Raw genomic sequence first — 23296 nt, forward strand, 5'->3', positions numbered from 1 at the left:
CCATAGTCCCTTTGATGGAGTCTGTTCCCATAGAGAAGACGGAGATGTTTTTTCTCGGGGTCTCAGGACGCCTGTCCCCGCTGTGTATCATACTGGTTTGGGCTGCATCGTGGGTTTACTTGTGTCTAGACCCTCCCCCGGCCCTCACCAGCGCATCATTTTCTCACTTGCTGCCGACCTGTGAATTGATGAGCACCGGTGGGACCTCTTCCATAAGCCGATTTCAGTTTCTCTTTCTTGGCCCTGGTTCCTAGCCAGTTCAGCACCTTCCTCTAAGTGGGTTGTGCTTTGTGGTCCCGTGCTGGAAGGGTGTGTGTGTGTGTGTGTGTGTGTGTGTGTATGGAAAAGGGGGTGCTATTTCATGTTTTTCTTACTCCATCCCCCCCCCCCCAAATTCTCTGATATATTTAAAATGAAAGACTGTGTGTGTAAAGCTTGGCACTTTTCTTCTCACTAAAAAGAGCAACAGGCAATATATGTAATTGTCTGTTATTCAAAGATTAACAATTCTTCTGAGTTTGCTGTATCATATGCCCCCTGGTGCTACAGCAAGAAGCGTGGTGCTGGACAATATGGAAAAATAGTAGTTGTTTGTGTAAAATTATCAAGATCTGAGGCAACAGATGTGGCCAGTGGAAACATCGTGCCTTTCTGGTCCCACGTTGCTCTGACAAATCATACCAGATAATTTTTAAAATTAAGTGTTTCAGTGAGTATCAAAAACTTCAGTCTTTGCTGTGTGAGACATGGAAAAGAACAGTTAAAAAGATTGGTGGGCATGTGATGGCTGCTTTGAATTTGGAGGCTGCTGTGCAGAGAGGAGTGAGGTCCAGAGGGCAGGAGGGGGTGGAGGGCCCGGACGCGGTGGGAAGCAGAGGTTAGGTCAGTAGGAAGGGAGCACTTTCAAAAATTGGAGCTTCGGGGGAGAAATGTTCCATTCCAGGATGTGGTGAGGTCAGGCCTTGCTTGTCCCCAGCAACACAGGAGGGGCCCTGAATTAGACTCCAAGAGCTCTTTCAACTCTGAAATCCTGTGCTTCTAATTTGGGGTGTTAAATTTTGGTGATATAACCGGAAAAATAGGACAAGATCACAGAGACAGGAGAATAATGGTGGAGCTCAGTGCGATTTTATACCAGGTTGTCTGTCTTGCCTTCCATTAGATTAGGACTTGCCCCTCCACACAGTCTTCACACCCTGGCCACTCCTGCTGCTGTGAACAGGGCTAGAGACCATCTCCTTTCTCCTGCCTCCTGCTCCCCTCAGACGAAGCATAAGCTCCCTCGGTGCCTCAAAGGCCACTTACGGGTTGTTGTTTTTTTCATGAGTCAGATGTTGGAAGCGTGATTGTTCTGGATGGGGGGCAAGCCGTCGTTCCCCACCCCCACCTCCCATCACTGAAGGCCAAGGCTGAGAGGTCCCCTTCTGTTCTTCTCAGACAACCTGGTAAACACGAGGCGGTGTTTCTCCACTCCTGTCCTTTTGTCGAAGTTTAGAAACATAATATTATATTAAATTCATAATTCCAGTCTATACTAAAGCTCTAGTTGTTCTTGGTGGTGAGGCCTGGAGTCCTTTGATGGCATAAATGGCATGAAGACTTGCAGAGGCCCTACTGGGGTCGCGAGCTCCTGCGTGTCAGCTGGTGTCTTTGCTCTCATCGTGGAGGAGGGCTCTTAGAGCCAGAGGAGAGCACCAGAATGAGGCAGAGAAACTGAGATATGTGTCCCGTTGAACCTCTTTTCCTTTTCTTGAGTCTTGGGGCCCCTCCCAATGTAAGTGTATGTGATCTAAAAATTCTGCGTGGGCCGAGGCACCGATTGCTGTGCACTTGTGTGTCACAGGCCCAGAGCAGGTAACGTCTACAGGCTCCGCGGTGAGCCATAGTCAGTGCCCTAGAAATAAGAAAAGGCAGACTGGCAAAGTTCACTTGTTCAGCACTGGTCCCATCACAGAAAGAATAGGTGACCTTATTTATTCAGAATCGGGTACTTGGTGTGGGGGGGAGGGCATTTCAAGAAAGAGGTGTCTGGTCTCCCCAGGACTTGAGAACAGAGTTTGCTCCAGGGGAACGTCTCCCAAGGGGGTCTGGTCAAGTACAGATGAAGGAATCCAAGATTCCCAAGCATGAAAAATCCCAAGTATTAAAACAGTAACAATAGAGATTATATCAGGAGTAACCTACGGAGTTGAAGGTGGTAATCTTTAACCGGCGTGAAGGCAGGTCGTGAAGCATGAGGGCCCACATTTCCATCGGAATTTCTGCATCAGCTCTGTCACATGTGGCCTTCCTGTTAAGGAAGTCTTGTCACTCCCCAGAGAACTGGGACCAGATGACACACACGTGAGCCCCCATCTTCCCTCACATCTTCCTTTTCTCTTTTAAACCATTTCTGTGTAGGCTTCTTTGACTTGAGTGTTTCATTGGAAACACGTGGGTGCTAATTGAAACAGTCGTCTTTCAAAGAACACTCAGTTGACCTACCTTAGTGTTAGGCTGTAAGAAATAAATTCAACCTGATTGAAATGTGTTTGAAAATGTGTGAGGAGAGAGAGTTCTCAGGGGAGGGTTAAGGAGCAGCCGTGGCCCTCTCCATGGAGCATCCGCAGTGGCTTCTTCTCCATTAGGGTTTCACCCTTTCCTCATGGCTTGTAGGCTGCTTAGTTGTGTCCTGGGCGGGGAAGACCCTTCTGGCTGTTCAATTTTCCCCTTGGATTTGTGGCCAGATGTGAGGCTGGGTGGAGAGGAGAGGCTCCCGGTAAGGACTTTCCCTGGCCCTGCAGCGCCTGCGTGACCAGCTTACTTGGTGCTGGGACGGGCTGGGATGGGCATGTCCGTGTCCTGCGGGATCCTGAGTTCATGCACCAATGCTCTCATGGGGCAGCTGACAACCATCTTGTCACCCCACTGCCCTCCTTTCTTTAAATAAACAAACAAACCAAAAAAATGGTGAAGAGATGTGGTCCTGGCCTGAGTGCGTCCACCTTCGGTTTGTTAAAGACAGTGCTAGGAGACCCCCTCCTGACCCACTCTGGTCATTTCTAGAGGTCACTCTGGTCTTTCTAGAGGAAATGGGTGGGTGCGATGATGGTTCATCAGGGGTGGGAGTGAGGAGGGCCCTGATCCGCAGGCATCTGTGACAGAGGTCCAGGCCCCTGAGCACCTTTCAGAACCACAAGATCCAATACAAAATAGAAGTAAGTATAGAAAAACCAAAAATAGGATTTAGCCTTTTCCTTTAAAAAACAACAAAAAAAATTTTTAAATGTGGTATTCCATCAGCAGAGCAATAGCAGTTGCCATCTTTCTATAACATTAGCAAATTAAACCCATGGTCCTGAGCTTTTTTTTGTTCTTTTTTTTTTTTTAGAACAAGGGGAGAAGAGTGTGTGGCAGAAATGGAAACAAAGGGCATGCTGGGGGTAGTGGTAGCCCTAGAAGCAGGCCGGCCCTCCTTTGCCTCCTCACCTGGCTCCTCCTGGCCCAGGGCTCAGAGCCTTCTGTTTGGCTCGAGGTTTTCCTTTGCTTGAGTCAGAAGTGGCAGAATTGATGAGATGCTGAAAATAGCTCCTGGTTACCAAGGCACGAGGGTCTTTGCTTCAAGAGAGCGGCAGTGCCCGCTTTCCAGACACCCGATGAGCCTGCGTGGGGGAGGGCAGGCCTGAGTCCCAGTCCCACCGTCCAGAGCTGGAGCACGTTCCCCTCCCCCCGGGCCTGCACACAGCTGCTTGTCGCTGTGCTTCTCGCAAAATGAGGAGAGGACACAGCCTTTGCGTCCTCCAGTAAAGAGAATGTAGGAAAATTTCTGAAGCTTCTTTGAACTTTTAGGAAGTTCAGAGTTGAAAGAAAAAAGTTGGTGTTGAGCTCTTTTAGAAGGTTCTTGGGTTTGATCAGGTCCTCGGAAAACGTGGGTCTCTTGTATAAGGAGAGAAACTTGCTGCCTCGGGGGCCAGTGTCTTTGAAGTGCTTAGCATGTCATCTGTTGTGTCCTAGGCATTTGAGCTGGCAACGGGAGATTATTTGTTTGAACCGCATTCTGGGGAAGACTATTCCAGGGATGAAGGTGAGTATTGCCGCCTGCCAAATACCTCAGGCTGGGCCTCCTGAGAGGCCTGAGCTTCTGGAGAGTATTGTGTTTCCCTACCGAAATAGAGCTGTGTTTTGGTTTTCAAACGCCCAGTCGAGATGCTTTCCCCTGAGCTTGAAGCCCCCTCAGGCACAGTGGACGGGCAGCTCTGCCCTTGGCCCGGGGCCACCTCTCCTTCCTGCTGGCCTCGGCCTGGCGCTCAGCAGCCAGGGAAGGACAGGCTGTGCGACCCCCGAGGCTTCTCTGTGGTCCTTTTGTCCACCGATCTGCCCATTTCACTGTCCTGTCGGGGAGCTGAGTTGAAAACCTGGGAATTCTGGCCTGAATTCCATCTGTAAAGCTGACCATCTCCATGCTTATTTGCTTACAGTGCTGGGGTGGCCAGGGGTGAGCTGGCATCAGTCACCGTCCGATGTTCCAGATGGTGCCTGAGGCCTGCCAGCCCCAGAAGCCTCTGCATGGATGTGCTGCAGACATTGTTGATTTGAATCTATTTCTGATTTTTTACTAATTTCAATTTTTTTCCCTCTTCTTTTATCCCATCCTTCCCTTTGCCCCTCCCATTCCCATGTCCTGTTTTTCTCTCCTCCATAGACCACATAGCCCACATCATAGAGCTGCTAGGCAGTATCCCAAGGCACTTTGCTCTATCTGGAAAATATTCTCGGGAATTCTTCAATCGCAGAGGTAGTACCTCTTCTTTTTGAAAAGCGCCACGATGCAGACAGAAACGGGATAGCACTACTGATTGTAGCGCGAATGATGGCAGACATTTCTCCTAAATTCGAAAGGCAACCTAGCGAAATTCCTGTGCTGATTTAAAAGTTGACAGGGAAGACCGCACTTGACCTTGCCACGGTCCCCCTGTGCATCCGGCGGCACCGGCAGAGCCTGTGCTTGGATCATACAGGTCGCGCTCTGTTTCTGTCTGCGCGGGCGGTAGCAGTGTCTGCATGCAGTGTACTGATTAAACTGTCGTGTGTTTCTGTTTTGCTGGCAATGTTTCCCAATGCAGATCACATAGCATTGATCATTGAACTGCTGGGGAAAGTCCCTCGAAAATACGCTATGTTGGGAAAATATTCCAAGGAGTTTTTCACCAGAAAAGGTAACGGTATTTATGCAACACTAATTTTCAGCATAATCCTCTCCCAAAAGGAGAAATTGTGCATTCACGTTTGGGCAGTGGAGAAAGACCTGGACCTTGTTACAGCTGGGGGATTCTGCTGAAGAAAGCTCTCGAGAAATAAGCTTGAACCATCTCCCATCTGTGGAGTACGGATTTTGTAAGAGTACCACTTCCCGGAACCCTCGGTCTCCTCCCCGCCCTCTCTTCTCCTAATCTAAGCCCAGTCTGTGTATTCACGGATTTGTGAAAAGGAGTTTAAGTGGTTTTTAGAAACCAGCTAGACTTCTCTTTCCATTTCTCATGTTGTTCGTGGAGCCTGAGTGTTTTTGCCGTGGAGTAGAGGCAGCCTGGGGACAGGACTTTGTGAGCGTCCCTCTGTGTCCTGCTGGGTGTGTCTGAGCTCCTTATGACGTGGGCGTGGGCTGCTGAGACCCTGTGCCCCCTGCTCTGAGAAATGACGTTCTCTTCTCCCCTGCACTATTCACATTGTGTTAATAGCTGATTTACTTTAGTAAAAAGGCGCCAGGAATTTATTTTTAAAGAACTCCTTCCCGGCGCCATATTGTTTTGTGTGAGCATGTTGGACCTCTTAATTATGTTTTTCCAGCTTGAATTTTTTTTGGCAGTGAGAGGGAGCAGTTGCACCCCCTTTAATAAAGAACTTTTAAAGTTGGTTTGAGTAGGATGTGGAGTTTCTAGAAATTTCTGAAAGTCCAACATGCTCTATCGCTTTCTGCTTTAGTCAGATTTGGAGAGCTGGCTTTGACTTTTTATTTTCCTATGAGATAAGGTATTCTTCTAGAGTCATAAATCCTTATCATACCCTTTGGTGATGTCCAGCCACCCAGTCCTTGTTCTCTCCTTTAAATTATGCATCCCCGTTAAATGCGCAAGACTCGAGAACGTGCTGTGCCAAAGCCAGCAGTTTCCTGTTCCACTTACTCTGAGCACAGCGACCACTGCTCCCGGCTTTCCTAGGACCACCCCATGGGCAACCTCTGAAATGTGTAGCTAGATGCAGTTATTTTCTTACTACCTTTTAGAGGCTTATCACAGGGAAAAAAGATGGTCAGGAAAAACTGCTCTTCAGACAACCTGTGTCGATTTTGGTTCTGAAGACCCACCTGGACTTTGAGTCTGGGTCTCATGAGCAAGGTTATGGTTCCCCTCACACGTGGGCCCAAGTAGGCTTGAGGCTAATAGAATGGCCTTGCCACTGAGCTCTGTTCTGTGACAGCATGGTGTGAGGCTGGGCACGTCCTGTCATGTCATCTCTGCACCTTCCATTTCCTACGCAGCACGTGGCACCCTAGTAGCTCATGTCACGTTTGCTGAGGCAGAGTTGTAAACAGGAAAGGAACTGCTCTAAACACGACGGACTTCTAGACGGCAGTATTGCTGAGAGAGCGGGCTAAGTTTCTGTAGGAAACTTCTTAAAAATGGTTGAAGGGCTGAAGCAAGGGAAGGCTCTGGATTACTGTGGCTTGGGATTCAGCGTGACTTGAGGAACTCTGTTTTAATCAAGGCAGAGCCCTTCTTCCACATTTCAGAGTGTTTTCACAGCCTGTGAGAGACGGCCTGGCCCCTGGGAGGACTTGGCTGGACTTGCAGTGAACCCCCAGCCGCAGCCATCACCACTGTCAGGTGGAGGCTTGGAGGGGAGGGTGGCCAAGAGCTAGCAGCCTAGTCTGTCATGAAGTAGGGGACATGGCTGACCTGCTGATGCTCTAGGGAGGGGACGGGCACTGGAGGGCGCTGGACCTTACTCAGCACCTGCTCTGTCAGCCGAACAGAGAATCCGCCACAGGCCGACGGACAGGTTCCGGCATCAGGCACAGAGGACCAACAGCCAGTAAAGCCACACGGAGTTTTTCCTCTGCAGCGAGGAGCTTCTCAGAAGGCCTGGGCTCTGCAGTTTTCCCGGCGCAGCGTCTGTGGGTTGGGAACCGCTTACTATCTATGCACAGCGGGGAGGAAGAGGGACACGCACTGCAGGAGGGGACCCGAATGCTGAGGAGGTGAAGTCCTGCTTGTCCAGTGGCCTGGGATCAGGTTTGTTCCCAGAGGCAGTGCTCTGAGGCTCTTGGCGCCAGTTGGGCGTGGCTCCCAGGGATGGCACCTGCTGGGTACCAGCCCCGAAGCCCCTCCTCACCCCATCGGCAGGTGCTGTCTTTGAGCGGGGCGGGGGGGGGGGGGGGGGGGGGAAGGGTGGGCTGACCAGCGATGCTGGTGAACTGATGCCGCATAGCAGGTGGCTCTGCTCAGAGCTCCCTGTGCATAGCCCTTCAGGCCAGAAGGCGGCGTTCCTGCCAGCCTTCCTGTCAGCAGCCCTGCTCCTGGGGCCGCTCGGAGTCTGTGCGTGACCACTGCCTGCTCCCTGACGGGGGTACGGAGTGCTTACCTGGGACTGTGCTGCCGCAGCGTCCCGTTACTACTGCACATGCGCTTTAGGGCCTGCATGCACGGGCTCCGCCAGGGAGCTTGTTGGAAGGTGACCAGGGTCGAGATACATTTGGCCTCCTTGGTAAAGACACACCAGACGCATTGTGATTCAGTGTTACTGTGGTAACTAGGGTCCTTTCCCCTTCATTTGGATATGAGGGAGAATTTCTGACTAGGCAAGTGATTGGGAATTGGGACCCAAGTCCTTTCCTGATCATTGTTTATTTATAATAAGTGGAGATCAGAAGGGATTTAGGGCTTTTACAGAAGTCACAGAAATAATATTTTGATGAATGAGGGTGTGTCATGAAAATAGATTTTACCATGTCCCCCAGGATGAGAGGAATGATTTATTACATAAAAGATGGGTTTTGGCATGCCCCGCCTAAGGAATGTGTGTGGATATACAGTTTGGAAGTAAGGAGATCTTAAATGTATCCGTTAACATTTTTTAAGTGCCTGCATGCCAAAACTGACAAAGAGAAAAGCAAAATCAGAAGCTGTTATTAATTTGCTTGCATCCCCTTGGAAAATAGCCAACGATTGAGAGGGAGTGAGCAGCACCCTACCCTGCTCTTTGTCCTCCTGCGGGAGACCCAGGCCACATCTTCACCCTGATGCCTGTGAGGAAGAGCATGGGGTCTGTGTGTTAAAGCTAAAAACCAAGCGCAGCTAAGTGACCTCTTCTTAACGTACAACTCTGGGTAAAATGATTGTTACTAGTCTGAACAGTCATTCCTTAGCTGGGAATTTTCCACGCGAGCTGGATGTTTTGGCAAAGGAAGGTAGTTACTGTTCTCATCCTGTTACAGTTTGATAACCCGCAGGTTAACTCCTCTGGGTGTGGACATTAGCCACCAAATGTCCTTCACAAAAATCCTCTTCACCAGTGTATGAAGATGTGCCCCACTAGAAGTAAGCACCTCTGTGCATTCTGCCCCTGCTTCTGTCCTGTTAGGGTCTGAGGTGTGTGTGTCCCCCACCCCCCCCCCCAAATTCATGTGTGGGAATCCTAACCTCCAAAAGTGTTAGTATTAGGAGGTGGGGGCCTTTGGAGAGAACATAAGGCCATGAGGGTAGAGCCCTCCTGGTTGGGATTAGTGCCCTTACAGAACAGATCCCAGACCACTCCCTTACCCCATGCAGAGGACACGAGAGGGTCTGTGACCCGGAAGGGGGCCCTCGTTGGGACCCAGCCCTGCTGGCAGCCGGATCTCAGACTGCCAGCCTCCACGACTGTGGGGAATAAATTCATTCTTATTTATAAGCCACTCATTTTGGTTGTATTTTGTGATAGCAACCGGGATGGAGTGCGACTTGTCCCCAGGAAGTGCCCCAGTGCTTGTCAGGTGATGTAGCAAAAACAGTGCAGGCAGGAGTGCACCGTTCCACACTGCTGAACAGACGTTCTGTCGACACATGAGTGGCCATCGTTTTAGTAAAACATACTGTTGGAAATATCAGAGTAGTTAATTTAAAAAAAAAAAAACAGTTTGATTCTAGGGAAGGGCATCACGTGGGCTGGAACGTGTGAGGGTGATCTGTTGTGTGTTGGACCAGAGACCTTAAGTGCAGTTCAAAGCATGCAAGAAGCCTGTGCAGACAGGGCACCCGGGTGGCTCAGTCAGTGAAGCATCCAACTCCAGGTTTCAGCTCAGGTCACGGTCTCACAGTTTGTGGGATCGAGCCCCACATCAGGCTCCACACTGATGAGCCTACTTGGGTTTCTCTCCTTCTCTCTGCCCTTCCCCTGCTCATGCTCTCTCTCTCTCTCAAAATAAATAAACTTAAAAAAAAAAAAAAAAAGAAAACAAGAAAGCCCATGCAGAGCATTTGCAGTGCAATGCTGACACGCCCCCTGTGATAGGGCTTTGTTCTGCAGTCTTCGTTTTTAGTGTTTGAGATGAAACTTGTTAGAACGATTTCAACTCCCCTCCAGAATCCCCCACATCAACAGATTCTCTTACTTGTGTGAAGAGCGAAGCCCGCCGTGGGCTTTGGGCCCGTGTAGGCTGGCGCTGTCCCGTTCATCATCTAGGCCTCAGGTGGTGAAACCCGTTGGTCGCCGCGGTTTGCTGACTGCACAGGCAGGTGGCAGGTGCCAGGCTCGGGCACGAGGCCACCTTGGGGATGCGTGGGTCTGATCTCCCCATGAGCCGGGCCCTGTGCAAATGACTAGAAAAGGTTCTTCACACTGGTGAGTCTAAAACTTTTAAAACGTGTACTTTAATACACGTTTTAATACAGTTTCACTTTAAGCATCACTTCTGAGTTGTGAGCACCCTCTGTGAGATCAGGACCCCGGTCTGTCTTGTTTGGTGCGGGATTCCCCACAGCCCGGTGCCCAGAGAAAATAACTTCAGACTAGAAACATGAACCTGTGTTGAGTCCTGCTTTCTGGAGAGCGAGAAGCAGGTGACACTGTGTCCCCCTTGGCCCAGGACGGCTCTCGTGGCGCCCGCACACATGGCCCTGTTTGAAGGCTTGCGTGGTCTAAGGCCCTCCCCTGCTAGGGTCGGGGTGCAAGGCGGGAGGGTACGGTAGGGATGGTGTGGTGCCCTGGAGGCAGACTGGAGGGACACTGGGCACACCACAGAGACATTTTGGAAAATAACAGACCACAGGCCACAGATGATCATAAGTCTGAAACTAGCGTTTTAATCATTTCATTTTGAATTTGAGCATATGATGCAGAAAAAGTAATGAAATTATTGCTCTCAGGTGTTCAGTTCTAGTTAGTTCATCCCACATATTCCTGTCGTTTATCATGATTAGTGTGTATTTTTACTGCGTGCATTAACGCAGTGTTGGGGTTCTTTTAAAGCTATTACTTTGTTTTAAGCTTTGTTCCAGTTTTTTAAGCTTTTGTTCCAGCTTTACTCAGATGTAATCTACATACCGTATAATTCACCCTTTTAAAGCGTACAATCGAGTAGTTTTTAGAATGTTCCTGAATTATGTAGCCGTCACCACTGTCTGATTTCAGAATATTTTTATTCTCGACAAGAAACCAATCCTTTGCCCATTAGCACTCATTCTGGTTTCTTTCCCCCTGACCCCTGGCAGCTGCTGGTCTTCTCTCTCTCTGGGTTTCTCTGTTCTGGACATTCCATGTAGATGGAATCCTACAGTGTGTGGACTTTGTGATGGTTTCTTCCATGTGTTCCGGTGTTTCAGGGCTCATGCACGTCGGTGCCTGTGTCTGTACTCTGCTTTTGATGTGTGGAGAGACCATGTTTGGTTGCTTCGCTCACCAGTTGATGGATATGTGGGTGTCTGCTTTTTGGCTCATATGAATAACGCTACTGTGACTATTGTACAAACTTGTGGATGGACCTGTTTTTACTTCTCTCTCTTTTTTAAAACTTTATTTATTGATTTATTTATTTTGAGAGGAAAAAAGAGAGGGGCGGGGGGAGCCTGCATGGGGGAGGGGCAGAGAGAGGGAGAGAGAGTCCCAGGCAGGCTCTGCACTGTCAGCACAGAGCCCAGTGGGGGGTTCAGTCTCACCAACCTGTGAGATCATGACCTGAGCCGAAAATAAGAGCTGGACGCTTAACTGACTGAGCCATCCAGGTGCCCCTGTTTTAACTTCTCTTAAATCACGTGTGATAGTTGAAGTATAAAACTTAAATTTTGATGAAGTCCAGTCTTCTGCTTTTTTCTTTGTTACTTGTTTTTGTTATTTGTGCTTTTGATGTCACATCTAAGAAACCATTTCCTGCTTCTAAGTCCCAGAGATTATTCTGTTTTCTACTAAGAATTTATAGTTTTAGTTCTTAGGCTTTGGGCTGTGATCCATTTTGAGTTAATTTTTGTATTTGTTGGGGGTAAGGCTTATACAGATACTGAACTCAGATATTGACCTACAAATTTGTAGGAATTTCTTCAAATTTCTAGTTTTGTGTCTTGCTTGTACCAGTATTTGTGGACAGGTTTCCTATCTATATATGCCGTGAAATTTATCTGAATCTATTTTATATCATGGTTTATTTTCTAGTTACCAGTATTCCCTGAAATACAGTACAAGGATTTCCCTCATAGTCTCCTATATGCTTATATGCTTAATTCTGGAATATTACAATTTCATTGAACAAAATAAAGTATTTCCCTTCTCACAGATCACTTAAAATGATATTCAGGAGAAGTCTGATGGAAGTACTTAACTTTTTTCCTTAAAAAGCACTCTGATAATCTGGGCCTGGCGAATACAGTAGCAGGTCCCAAAGCCTTGACTTGGCAGGCGAAGGAGCCCTCCCTTGGGGCCTGTTTCTGTCCGTTTTCCTGGGCTCTGTCAAGGTGATTCTGCCCCCAGGGCGGATTAGGAGCACGAGGGGCTGCTGAGGGCAGGGTCGTCCATCTGGCCTTGCTGGGCTCCCGAGGAAAGACAAAGTGGTACTCCGCGTTCTTTAGGAAGGAAAGGAAGGAGACGGTTTAAATGGTAAAGTCTTTCACTATTAAGTGTCTGGTTATTTGCAGAATGTGTTGCAGTGGAACATATCTTGGTATACTTGCCTGAGAGAGAAGAAGTTGTCAAGGTAAAAATTTGTTAACTTGTCCAGGAGCCACTTGTACAATAGGAGCAGATAGCGAAAAAACAGTCTGTCAAGCGTTTTCTTATTTCATTTTGTATTCTGAGTTGTGGTAGCAGAGGTGGCCGTTCACGAGGCTGGAGCTGGGGAGGGGACGGGGTCCCTGCTCATGGGACGAGCCTGTCCTAGCGGTGGATGTGCACGTTTGGGAGTTGAGGGCTTGTTATTAAAGAGCCTTTAGCAACCATTTGTGAGACTTGTTTCTTATTGAATGGAGCCTAAGAGTTTGTACGTGGAATCATAGGGCCTAGGCAAGTTTATTTCCTGTGTTTTTTCTTGGCATCAGTTTTTCCACCTGTCTCCATAAGGCACATGCTTGTTCTTCGAGGTGGCACTTTGGGGTTGTCACGGTAGCAGTGTCGGGCACGTGTACCGATCGGACCTGAGGGTTACTGTGCCTGGTGCATATGCTCACGTTACAGACAGCATCTTCGCCCACAGGTTTTTTAGTGTGTGTGATTGATTACCTGGTCAAAGTGTGTTAGGTGTTCCAGTCAGTTCTTTGCAAATGTCTTTATCAGTTTATAGCTAGTTAGGTCTGAATAAATAGATTTTCGGGGACTTCCAGCTTGTGTTGTTCTCATCACTGTTACTATGCAGATTTTAAGGTGGCTGTTGTGGTAACGCTTCTCTCTTTTCATGGAAGATTGAACCTAATCTCATGCCTGTTGATGGATTTTAAACTGGCCCCCTCCGAAATAGATCCCTCAATGTTCTGATAGGACTGTGCTTCTCAGCTGTTACATTCATTTGCAACCTTGGGGAGTGTTTGTTCCAGGTCAGAAGAGATGAAGGTCCGTGAAGTTCTCTCCCCCTTCCAGAGGACACGTTTTGGAATGTTCCATGTGAACTTTCTTAGTTTCCTGCAAACGTTGCTCTGGTGAGCTCCACGGTCTCTGTAAGCCCAGGAGAGCTGTATTACGGAAGATGCAGAGAGAGAAGCCACCTTCTAACAAAGCTGCTGTTTGGGGGGGTACCTGCTTTCCATCTTGAAGGGCGCTTTGAAGGTTACTCTTGTGATCATTCTCTTCTATTCTTCTTTTAGTACCAGATGCTGGGCCATATAATTTCCCTCCATGTTCCCAAGTAATATGAAATAGTATTCATCAGGTCGATGTATCATGGTTTGTTTCTGTAACCACGGTTCTCCTGTCACTGAGCACCTGTGATTTTGCAAGTATGCGTGGTGGGTGGGTGGGGGCTGGGGGGATCGGGAGGGTGGTGCCAGGGTTTATTTTCTTAGGCTGGATTTCCAGAGCTGGAATTTCCAGATTAAAGGGGATGAGCTTTGAGCCATTGCTCAGACTCTGTTCTCATGGACACAGTCTTCCTTCTACAGGAGGGAACACTTTCTCCTCTCAGATGGCCCTTTCTCTACTCCCCTCTCCAAAACAGAGCTGACCTACAGTCTGTAAGCCATGCCGAACTCCGTCCTCCGTTTACTTTGCACAACATCCCTCCAACAAGAAACATTCCGTAAAGTTCTGTTTATCCTAGATCTGGTGCGTGTGACGATTGCAACTCCGTAGACATACCGGTTGACAGGAATGTAATTAAGAGAGAGTGGAGGCCGAGAGAAAAAAATCCTAGTGGGTGGGATTACAGGTCATTCCTCCTTCTGTTTTTGTACTTTTCTGTAACGTTCTTTTATTTTCTTTGTGATTAAAGAAAGAGGAGAATGGTCTAAATTGAGATGCGTAAATGCGTGAAACAGACCAGGCCTCCTGAGAAGACCTAGTAAGGAAGCATCTCTTAATACACACCATGAGACGCCTGGCTTGGTGGGTGGACAGAGCAAGTGGAAGAGGAGAGCACACCTGGCCCTCGCGTGGGGCTACATGTGGGGTGCCTGCCTCAGCGGGACCGGCCAGCGCTCTTGAGCCCAGAGCTGTGCCTGTGCAGGGGGAGCGGGGAGCGGGCCCCGGGCAGCCCTTCCTTGTCTCTGCGACCCGCAGGGGAGGCCTCTCTGCCTACAGGGGAGGTGCATCCTGTCAACATTTCTAACGGGAAGAGAAAAGGAATTAATCCTGATGAAAGGTATCCTGACCTTTTGGCAGTTTGATTTAAATCAGCTTTTTTTCCTATTATGAAAAAGGCTGTCCTAGTTTTCAGACCATTTACTAGATCGTTGGTTGTTCTGTTGTGTTGGTCGGGGCTCCTCGTAACCTATGGTTTCTGTGGTGCAACTGGCACATGTTCAAGATTTGATGTCCTGATCTCTTAGATTTTACAGCCAGCGTGTGGAATTGAGTGGTGTTTGGTTCACCTTGGCCTCTAGAGCTGTGTTGTCTGGTACAGGAGCCAGTGGCTAATTGTGGCTGTTTAAACAAATTAAAACTTCAGTTCCTCAGTCGCACTGGTAACATTTCCAGGGCTCAGTAGTCACATCTAGCTAGCAGCTGCCATATTGGATTAGTGAGCTAAAGTACACCTGTGCCATCCAAGAAACTTCTCTTCAACAGCACATTTCTAGACGGAAGGACTCCCTTTTTCTTTGCATGGTCACATGCAGAAATAATGGTCCAAGGAGTTTATGTAGTGTGTTTCTTAAAGCTTTTTCTAAGCAAATTTACAAATTGCAGAAGATCCCACATTGGAGGGAGAGTGCCTTTGTCAGTCTTTGCAAATGAAAACATTCCGGGTGTGGTTCCCTGCTGGCTCAGCCGGTGGAGTCTGTGACTCTTGATATCAGGGTCCTGAGTTCGATCCCCACGTTGGGTTATAGAGCTTACTCAATAATAATAAACTTAAAAAAAAAACCATCCTGGGGGACTCAGCATCTCTACTTACTTAAAAAAAACCTGGAACTGATTCGAACGAACTGTTCCCCTTTCAGTGAACCCCTTGTTTGCATTCGTCAAGCTTACGCAAAATAACACAGCCACAAAGACCTTTCATGGTCACTGCTTGGGGGGAAGCCGGCCTTTGGTGTTGCCTAGTGTTGGGCAGGTAGGTGTCCGCTTCACTGAAAACCTGGCCGGACCACCAATGGGAAATGCGAGTGTGGAGCTTCCTTGACACTGCCTGTTTCTTCCCCTTAGGAGAACTGCGGCATATCACCAAGCTGAAGCCCTGGAGCCTCTTTGATGTCCTTGTGGAAAAGTATGGCTGGCCCCACGAAGATGCTGCACAGTTTACAGATTTCCTGATCCCAATGTTAGAAATGGTTCCAGAAAAACGAGCGTCGGCTGGCGAATGCCTTCGGCATCCTTGGTTGAATTCTTAGCAGATCCTACCAGTAGAGCATTCTGAGCTAGCAAATGTTTTCCAGTACATTGGACCTAAACGGTGACTCTCATTCTCTAACGGGATTACAAGCGAGCTGGCTTCATCCTCAGACCTTTATTTTGCTTTGAGGTACTGTTGTTTGACATTCTGCTTTTTGTGCACTGTGATCCTGGGGAAAGGTAGTCTTTGTCTTCAGCTTAGTAGTTTACTGACCCACTTTCTTCTGGAAACAATAACATGTCTCTAAGCATTGTTTCTCGTGTGACATTCAAATGTCAGTCTTTTTTTTTTGAGCGAAAAATACTTTCCCCCTTGTGTTTTGGCAGGTTTTGTAACTATTTATGAAGAAATATTTTAGCTGAGTACTATATAATTTACAATCTTAAGAAATTATCAAGTTGGAACCAAGAAATAGCAAGGAAATGTACAATTTTATCTTCTGGCAAAGGGACATCATTCCTGTATTATAGTGTATGTAAATGCACCCTGTAAATGTTAATTTCCATTAAATATGGGATGGGGACTCAAATTTCAGAAAAGCTACCAAGTCTTGAGTGCTTTGTAGCCTGAGTTGCATGTAGCGGACTTGAACTGCTCCCAGGAGCTATGCAGACTTTTCATTCCATAACAGCCCTTTTACATTGGATTTTAAACAAAGTGGCTCTGAGTTATGTCATTCCCTATATGGCACTTTAAAGCAAGAAAAGACATGCTTTCATTTGAAAATACGTACTATAGTTTTAGCACTCTCATTCATATTTTTGCGTATTTTTAAAAGTACTTTTAAGGAAAAAGAGCAATTTCCCTTTAAAAATGTGATGGCCCAGTACCATGTGGTGTTGCCTCCTCTAAACACTGTAAGTTAAACTCTACATAGATTAAATCGGACAACAAAAACCATGTGCAGTGTGTGGAATTAGAAATACACACACACACACACACACACACACACACACACACACACACACACATACGTATGTATGTATATATAGTTTTTCTTTTTTGGAAAAGCTTACTTGTGTTTCTCCAAAACCAAGGTGTGGTATGTACAGTTAGCGGTGCAGTGGGCACGACCCTAACGTCTCAGAGGTAACAGGGATCACGTTCATTCCATAGGCAGTTATATGCGTGGCTATAACAATTTTCTGAGCTTTTTCATTGTCTTCCCATGTATTGAAGTTGAGAAAATGATTTTCCCTTTGCAGGTTGCACACAATTTTGTTTATGCATTTCCTTAAAGTTTTAGAATCCAGGACACAAACCATAGTAGGCAATACGATTTTAGAATGTAATCTACAGAGGTGTATTTAGCCTCTTTTAGAAGTCAGTGGGTTGAATGTCAGGTTTTTTAAAAATTTTACATTCATTAAGGTGCCTCATTTTTCTTGACTTTGTCCATTAACATTTATCCATATGCCTTTGCAATAACTAGATTGTGAAAAGATAACAAGTGTTGTAATAATAATCCATTGTTTGAGGTGCTTGCGGTTGTCTTAAAAATTAAAGTGTTTTGGTTTTTTTTTTTTCCAGACATTGCCTTGGTCATTGGCCTATATTTGAAGTGATAGAATCAACAAACATGTGCTCTCCTTTTAGTGCAGTGTGACCCAAACTAAAGGAAGTATCAACATTCCTATTGCAGGAAATGTAGTAGCACAACATGCATTAAGGCTTACTTAGTACATGGAAATCGTTCATTGTGTTGTAAGAGTAGAATATGGCTTTCAAAGAGCTGCTATAGTACAGATTCACTGCCTAGAATTTCAGTGATTCCTCTTCGTGTTCCATGAAATCCATACTAATGACATAGTGTTTGAGCATTGCAGATTTTCTTCTTTTTACCAGTTTTCACTGTGAGGGAACAAGACACAGTCCTTTAGGAGTTAGCATGGTAATCCATACCGCTGTGAGGTGCAACAGAACCACTTACGAAACGTGCATGCTGAGGTTTTCCGAGGAGGCTGTAGGTTACCACGTAGGTTCTACGACGGATGGTTGCTGCGGACACAGTTTCCGTAGGATCCGTTCTTACAAGAACCACAAAGTATATGTCTTCATCTTCCCCTAACTGAAGAATTTGTATCAGGGTTATAGCACACTTGAATGAAATGTGTCTAATGCAATTGCAGCTCATGTTAGAAAATAAACTAGATTGTTATGAATTTTGTAAAGACCTGTCCCTAATAAGAGCCTAACTGGTGTACAATGTTAAAAAAAAAAAAAAAGTTCTAGAAGGAATATATATTTGTATTAGGTATAGTATGTTTTTTTTGGCGGGAACCTGGTGGCTTGAGTTTAAAGAATACATACAAGCCGACCGAGAAGCGCTGGTTATATGGAACACTGCAGCCGGCTCAGACGTTCTAGTGAACGTCCTGCTTTTTCCCTCTGGTCCACATCAGGCCTTTATGGAGAAGGACAAGCAGTGGACCACATACATGATGATAGCAGATGAGAGGCTGTCTGGCTGGAAATTAGTACTGCCCAAAGGCTTAAAAAAAAAACAACAGATACAGGGGCTTCAGAAAAGCCTAGACTTTTTAGGTGAAAAGCGATTTACTGACTGACTTCTTCCTGTTCCTGGATCATACGTAACAGTTAACAGGACAAACCACTGTCCTTGGGCAGATAACTTCAGTTTGTATCCACAGCTGGGATTATTCCTTAAATTCCGCTTTTAAATTGTCCATTTTTTTTTTTTTTATGACTTCAATGAAATTTTGGTAGAGGACAGCATTTGGGAGTCCGTGTGTCCTTCATCGAGGAATCGAGGAATTATGTAAGATCCTGCAGTTCATAGAAAAGTTTCTCTATACATGATTTTTGTAGTAGGCCAATTTATAACTGAGGAATCCTAAATCCTTAGGAGGACAGTCCTTTAAAGAGTTTGAATAATGCTGTTCGCTATGCTAATAGTTAACCTTTGTTCTTGGAAACCGTTGGGCTGGGTGATGTAGAGCCATGTTTTTCTTGGACAAGTGTTTTTTTAGTGAATACGGGAAGTACAATTTCGTTTGCTAAAGTCAAGGAGGGCAAAGTTGACCTAAGTTCTTTTAAAACTTGAAGCTGATTAGAATTGAGCCCTAAACATGGCTCTCTCAGTGTGCCCTTATTAGCTGATTTTCAAAAAGAAATGGGAGTTAAGTGTGCAATGTGACTTTCATTACTGCCAGATATTATCCAGTCATTTTTAGTCTGTTCACTTGTTTCTCCAGCACACAGAATTTTTGTGCTGTGCCAAATTATGCCAACTAGGGAAAACTGGAAAAATGCGTTCGTGTCATTACTAACGCTCCTCAGAGGCAGAAGACAGAATTTATTTTTCCAAAATAACTAGCATTTCCTATTTCAGCAAAATGTTCATTAGGCTGTTTTCATTTCACTTGAGAACTCTAAGGGTAACGCCTTCTTCCTTTTCCTTTTGTACACCCAAAACAAACTTTTAAAAACTCGTATTTTTTTCCCTGAATACTATAGAGCTAGATAATAAATGTTAATTTAAGGTTTAGAGATAATTTTGATTAATCAGGACATTGCAGTCACGCATGTTCTAAAGTGTACAAGTTAGATACTTGTGTGTTTTTTAGGTCAACTACTCCATATTTTATGGGCTCTGTATCACGTGTGATGCTTCAATGATACGGGGCTCACGTTGTACGATGTCAGATAGAAGTAAATGTGCACAGCATCTCCACAGCAGAGTAGATTCCTGTGAGTTGGCTCCTGCAACAGTGACAAGTAGGGACATCATAGGAACAACCCCTTACTGCTTCCTGATGACTGCTGAGGTGGTGGTCGCTAAAGAAAATGGAAGGCTCCTTACAAACTACATCTGAAAAACTGTAACTTTTTGTAAAAGACCCTTGTTTGAAAAGACTCCAATCTCAGAAGTTGTACAGGACAATCTGGTAAAACTGACATAATTGTGATTTATTAACATGAATTAAAATGCCCAACCAGTGCTTCAATGTGACAGTATATTTAAAATAAAAAAGAAATTAAAGGCCATATACTGTACTACTCTCACAAAGATCACACAGTTTTGCAAAGACCTGTCATATGTACAACGCTATATATCCAATGAGAAAAGCTGTAAGCAGTTATATACGCAAAGGAAATGCAGTATTTACAGTGTGTCGGGAGACGTTAAAAATCATCTATACATTAAATTACATTTTGCTCGCAAATAACCGATAAAACAAAATGAGCCATGTCCACACCAAACTATAAAAATCTGTATTGCATTTTTTTTTTTTATACCTAAGATGCACTCACAGAACTGCTGACAGGAAGAAAAATGAAAATCCTCATAGTGCCATTTCTTAGCTGTGTACTTAAATGCGTATGTATGAAATAATATAGAAAACATTCACTAAATGAATTTAACTGCAACAATAAAATTGAAAGATCATGTAGCATCAAATCTACTGCCAGAAAAACAGCTGGAATGTTCACTTACAAAATAAAGATACCTAATACTGGCTTAACAGCACATCTTTTAAGGAATTTTAAAAAGCAAAAATGGGAAAAATACAATGAAAGAGCACTGGTGTTTTTTTTTTTTTTTATACAAAGTTTCATGTACAAGCTTTAAAAAGTACCTTAACAGGTACATATGAAATATACAGTTTATCTTACAGAACATTTTAAAAAATGTTTTTGGGGTCCGTTTTAATGCCACCCTGAACCGTGGTAATTGTTCTGAAATGTCGGTGGCACCTGTGCTCTGTGAATTGGGATTTGTCCAGGCACTGGAGATGCCTGCTGGGGTCCTTGAACCCCGTGTGGCAGGGCCACAGAGCCAGGATGAGGACAGAACCCTGAAGCAGTAGGCGTTGGAATACTGTTTGGTCCTTGGGGCTGGAGATGAGGACCTGCGACTGGTAACGGACAATGCGGCCCTGTTCCAGAAGGCTGGTGTTGGGGTCCCGGCCCCAGAGTGGTGTGGTGTGTGGCTTGGGAGGGATATGGTGGTACGGCCGGATGAGCACTTGAAGGAAACAGTGGAGGTCCTTGATGAGGCGGGTGGTGTAAGGCCTGAGCGGACGTGGTGTGGTGCCCAGAAGCCAAAACACTGGAAGGTGGCGGTGGCGGTGGCGGAGGCGGCGCCGAGTTGACAACATGCTGGTGTTGTGCTGGCAGACCTTGGAGTCCCGTGGAAGGATGGGGCGGTGGGTGGTGATGAGGGGCGGGACCTGGAGGCGGAGGGGGGGGTGGCAAGTGGTGGCCCGCGGTTTGCGAATGAATGTGCGACCCAGGGGTGACGGCGTGAACGGGCCCCACCACGTGAGCCACTGAGTGTTGCTGATGGGAGCTCGGCTGCTGGACGAGGTGCGGTCCTGGGGCAGGGGGTGGGGGAGGCGGTGGGGGGACCACGGCGGCAGCAGTCTGATGGTGGATCGGGGGGTTCTGAGAAGGCAAGAAATGCCCCGGAGTAACATGGTGTCCTGGGACGGTTTGCTGGCTCGCGGTGCCAGGAAGTGCTTGATTTGGTCCCGACGCAAACACAGTCTGTTGGGAAAGCCCACCTTTAAGCTGATTATAATTCTGAAAGTTTGCAGAGGGCTGCTGGTTTTGATAGTAAGAAGAGGAAGAAGGGGGCGGAGGGGGTGGAGGGGGTGGAGCCGCGCTGTTCAGACTCGGTTGGTTGAACTGGGTGTAGGTGGCCGAAGATTGTCCCGAGGGGGTCTGTGTAAATAACGCTCCGGAGGTGGCCTGCTGAGTGCTGGCTTGCAGGGTCTGTGCCGTGGGGTAGAAATTTCTCTGAGGCTCTCGCTGAGGGGTTCCCACCTGAGGTGACTGTGCGTGATGAGGCCTGTAGGGAGACCCTAACTGCTGGGCGGGGGGCTTTGGTGAGAGATAACCGTGCTGTACCGGCGGGTGAGGTGTCGATGATTTGGGAGGATTTTCTACATGAGGGGACGGAGGACAGTGCAACTTCACTGGCGCAGAAGGCAGCTTTTGTGGAAGTTGCTCGGATGAGCTTCGAACGAGTGGCTGAGGAGGAGGATTCTTCGAAAGCGCTTGGGTGTTATTTAATAGCTGTTTCTGTTGGAGCTCTGTTTTCAGGTGAACACCGTTCTCAGCTTCTGACACAGTAACTGTGGCCTCCCAATGGGACTCTGCTTTTGTGAGTATTTTCCCATGTGCTTGGACAGGAAGTACAGGTCCCGGTGAACCAGGCTATGAAAAGGAAACAAATCATGTAAGAAACGTTTTATGTACATTGAGGTTTGTTATCGGTGGTATTTAATGTTATTTACATGTTCATTTATAAATGAAGATAGAGTCGAGAAGTCCATCACAGAGGCTTGGGATATTGAAAAGCCAGCTTTTTCAGAGGCTACAACAAGTTCTGATAACTAAGGTTAACCTGAATTCCCTGGATTAATTTTTATTAAGACCAGGTTAAGGAAATAATGGTCCTTACATTTAATTTGCCTTTTTTTCTTAAGCGATGAAACCTGCTTTTGAGGCTTATTTTGAAAGATTTCTGATAACCTTCAATTCCATAAACTGAAATTCCTACACCCTAATGATAAACCCAAACTGTTTTAAATATGTATGATGTCACGTATGAGGAAAAAGAAAATCAATCTCCTATCCCTCATCTTTAGTTTCCAAAGATACTGACACGTCAGACCACCCCCCATGTCATGATTCAGGGTGGTAATAGCATTTCTTTTCAATGAGTGTCACCTGACCTTTTGTTTTTTGAGCATTCACTGAGTGGTCAGATATTCTACGAAAAGACTGAATTTCCTGGGGTATGGAGGTGGAATTCTAGGAGAAAATGTAAATTACTGAAGCACAGTGAGCACAATAGACCATTTGGTCAAAAAGTATCCAAAAGTCACAACCGGATACTTGATACAGCAGAAAAATCTCCGTATGCATATTACCATCCACTTTTCTGAACAGCCTTGTTCAAAGGTCAATTTTATTACCTTGCTCATTTTTGAAGGGCTTTTACAAGTATTTTGAGAAGTGTCTGGGGATGGACATTCATTTGTAGTCACGGATTCTGGATTTTCAGGGTCAGGATCTGTAAAGCAGAAGAAACCTATATAGTAAACGTAAGATTGCGCGACAGTGTTGTCTTACAACTAACACTTTGTACAAAGCAATGTCAATTCTATTCAAACCAACTTTTTATAAAGGCGCTCTCCCTTCTGATTTAAAAAGGTTCTTAAAACAATAATCATGATGGGTCCTCTGCTTACTGACCTTCCGTAAGTTCACTGAAAGGAGGGACTGGGCCCTGGGGCTGCAACTGGGGAATGTGATTTGAATGAGATGGAGGTGAAGACGGAACATGACCCGGTGAGCATGGGACACATGGCGACTCTGCCCCTGGAGGTGAAGCAGACCCAAAGACAACATTAGAACCGCAAAGAACGAGGGTACATCGTGGTCAGCTGGCTCCACTTTTGGGCAGAGGCACGGGCTCACTTACCACTATCTCTGTCTTTTCGGTGATCGCTGAGGAGTAGGGCTCGCTGGTAACTCCTTTCTCTCACCTGCTCCACTGAGGTTGAAGCGGTCCTTGAACATAAAATCATACCGTCAATTCAAGGAAGGTACTGCCAGCTAGATTATTCTTTGTCCTGGATGGTCAACATGTCCTCTCAGACCAAGGCTTTTGCTCTGCTGGGAGAATACTTAGGTGTAAAGCTTTGAAAACAGCCTGTCTTTTCTTTATCCTCATATATTTAAAGAGCTCAGTCAGACTCCATTCCTTTGTCTAAAGGCAACTCCTTGGTGGAAGGGAGCAGGGGGTTGAAGGGTGACATATCAGCATCCAGAATGTCACTGCAG

The 23296-nt window shown here is 46.3% G+C and overlaps 2 protein-coding genes across 22 annotated transcripts in view; one reads left to right on the forward strand and one right to left on the reverse strand.

The window, feature by feature from the left end:
* SRPK2 (SRSF protein kinase 2) overlaps window positions 1–17009 on the forward strand; it is a 258055-nt gene extending 241046 nt beyond the window's left edge. For 7 of the 17 annotated variants that reach the window (XM_045494513.1, XM_045494517.1, XM_045494505.1 and 4 more), the window contains 4 exons: window positions 3994–4063; window positions 4682–4774; window positions 5103–5195; window positions 15292–17009. In XM_045494513.1, coding sequence (XP_045350469.1) covers window positions 3994–4063; window positions 4682–4774; window positions 5103–5195; window positions 15292–15476 — 441 coding nt within the window. In that variant the 3' untranslated portion in view covers window positions 15477–17009. Of the gene's footprint in view, window positions 1–3993; window positions 4064–4681; window positions 4775–5102; window positions 5196–12137; window positions 12197–15086 lie in introns of all 17 variants that reach the window. The other 10 variants (XM_045494509.1, XM_045494514.1, XM_045494520.1 and 7 more) reach the window with 5 other exon arrangements.
* Window positions 17010–19387: 2378 nt separating this feature from the next.
* KMT2E (lysine methyltransferase 2E (inactive)) overlaps window positions 19388–23296 on the reverse strand; it is a 101780-nt gene continuing 97871 nt past the window's right edge. For 4 of the 5 annotated variants that reach the window (XM_045494501.1, XM_045494500.1, XM_045494502.1 and 1 more), the window contains 4 exons: window positions 22935–23023; window positions 22706–22831; window positions 22426–22523; window positions 19388–21661 (listed from right to left, as the gene is read on the reverse strand). In XM_045494501.1, the coding sequence (XP_045350457.1) occupies window positions 20150–21661; window positions 22426–22523; window positions 22706–22831; window positions 22935–23023 (1825 nt within the window). In that variant the 3' untranslated portion in view covers window positions 19388–20149. The remainder of the gene's footprint in view (window positions 21662–22425; window positions 22524–22705; window positions 22832–22934; window positions 23024–23296) is intronic. The other variant, XM_045494503.1, reaches the window with a different exon arrangement.

Source organism: Leopardus geoffroyi, chromosome A2 (assembly GCF_018350155.1).
Source record: "Leopardus geoffroyi isolate Oge1 chromosome A2, O.geoffroyi_Oge1_pat1.0, whole genome shotgun sequence".
NCBI classification, from domain to species: Eukaryota; Metazoa; Chordata; class Mammalia; order Carnivora; family Felidae; genus Leopardus; species Leopardus geoffroyi.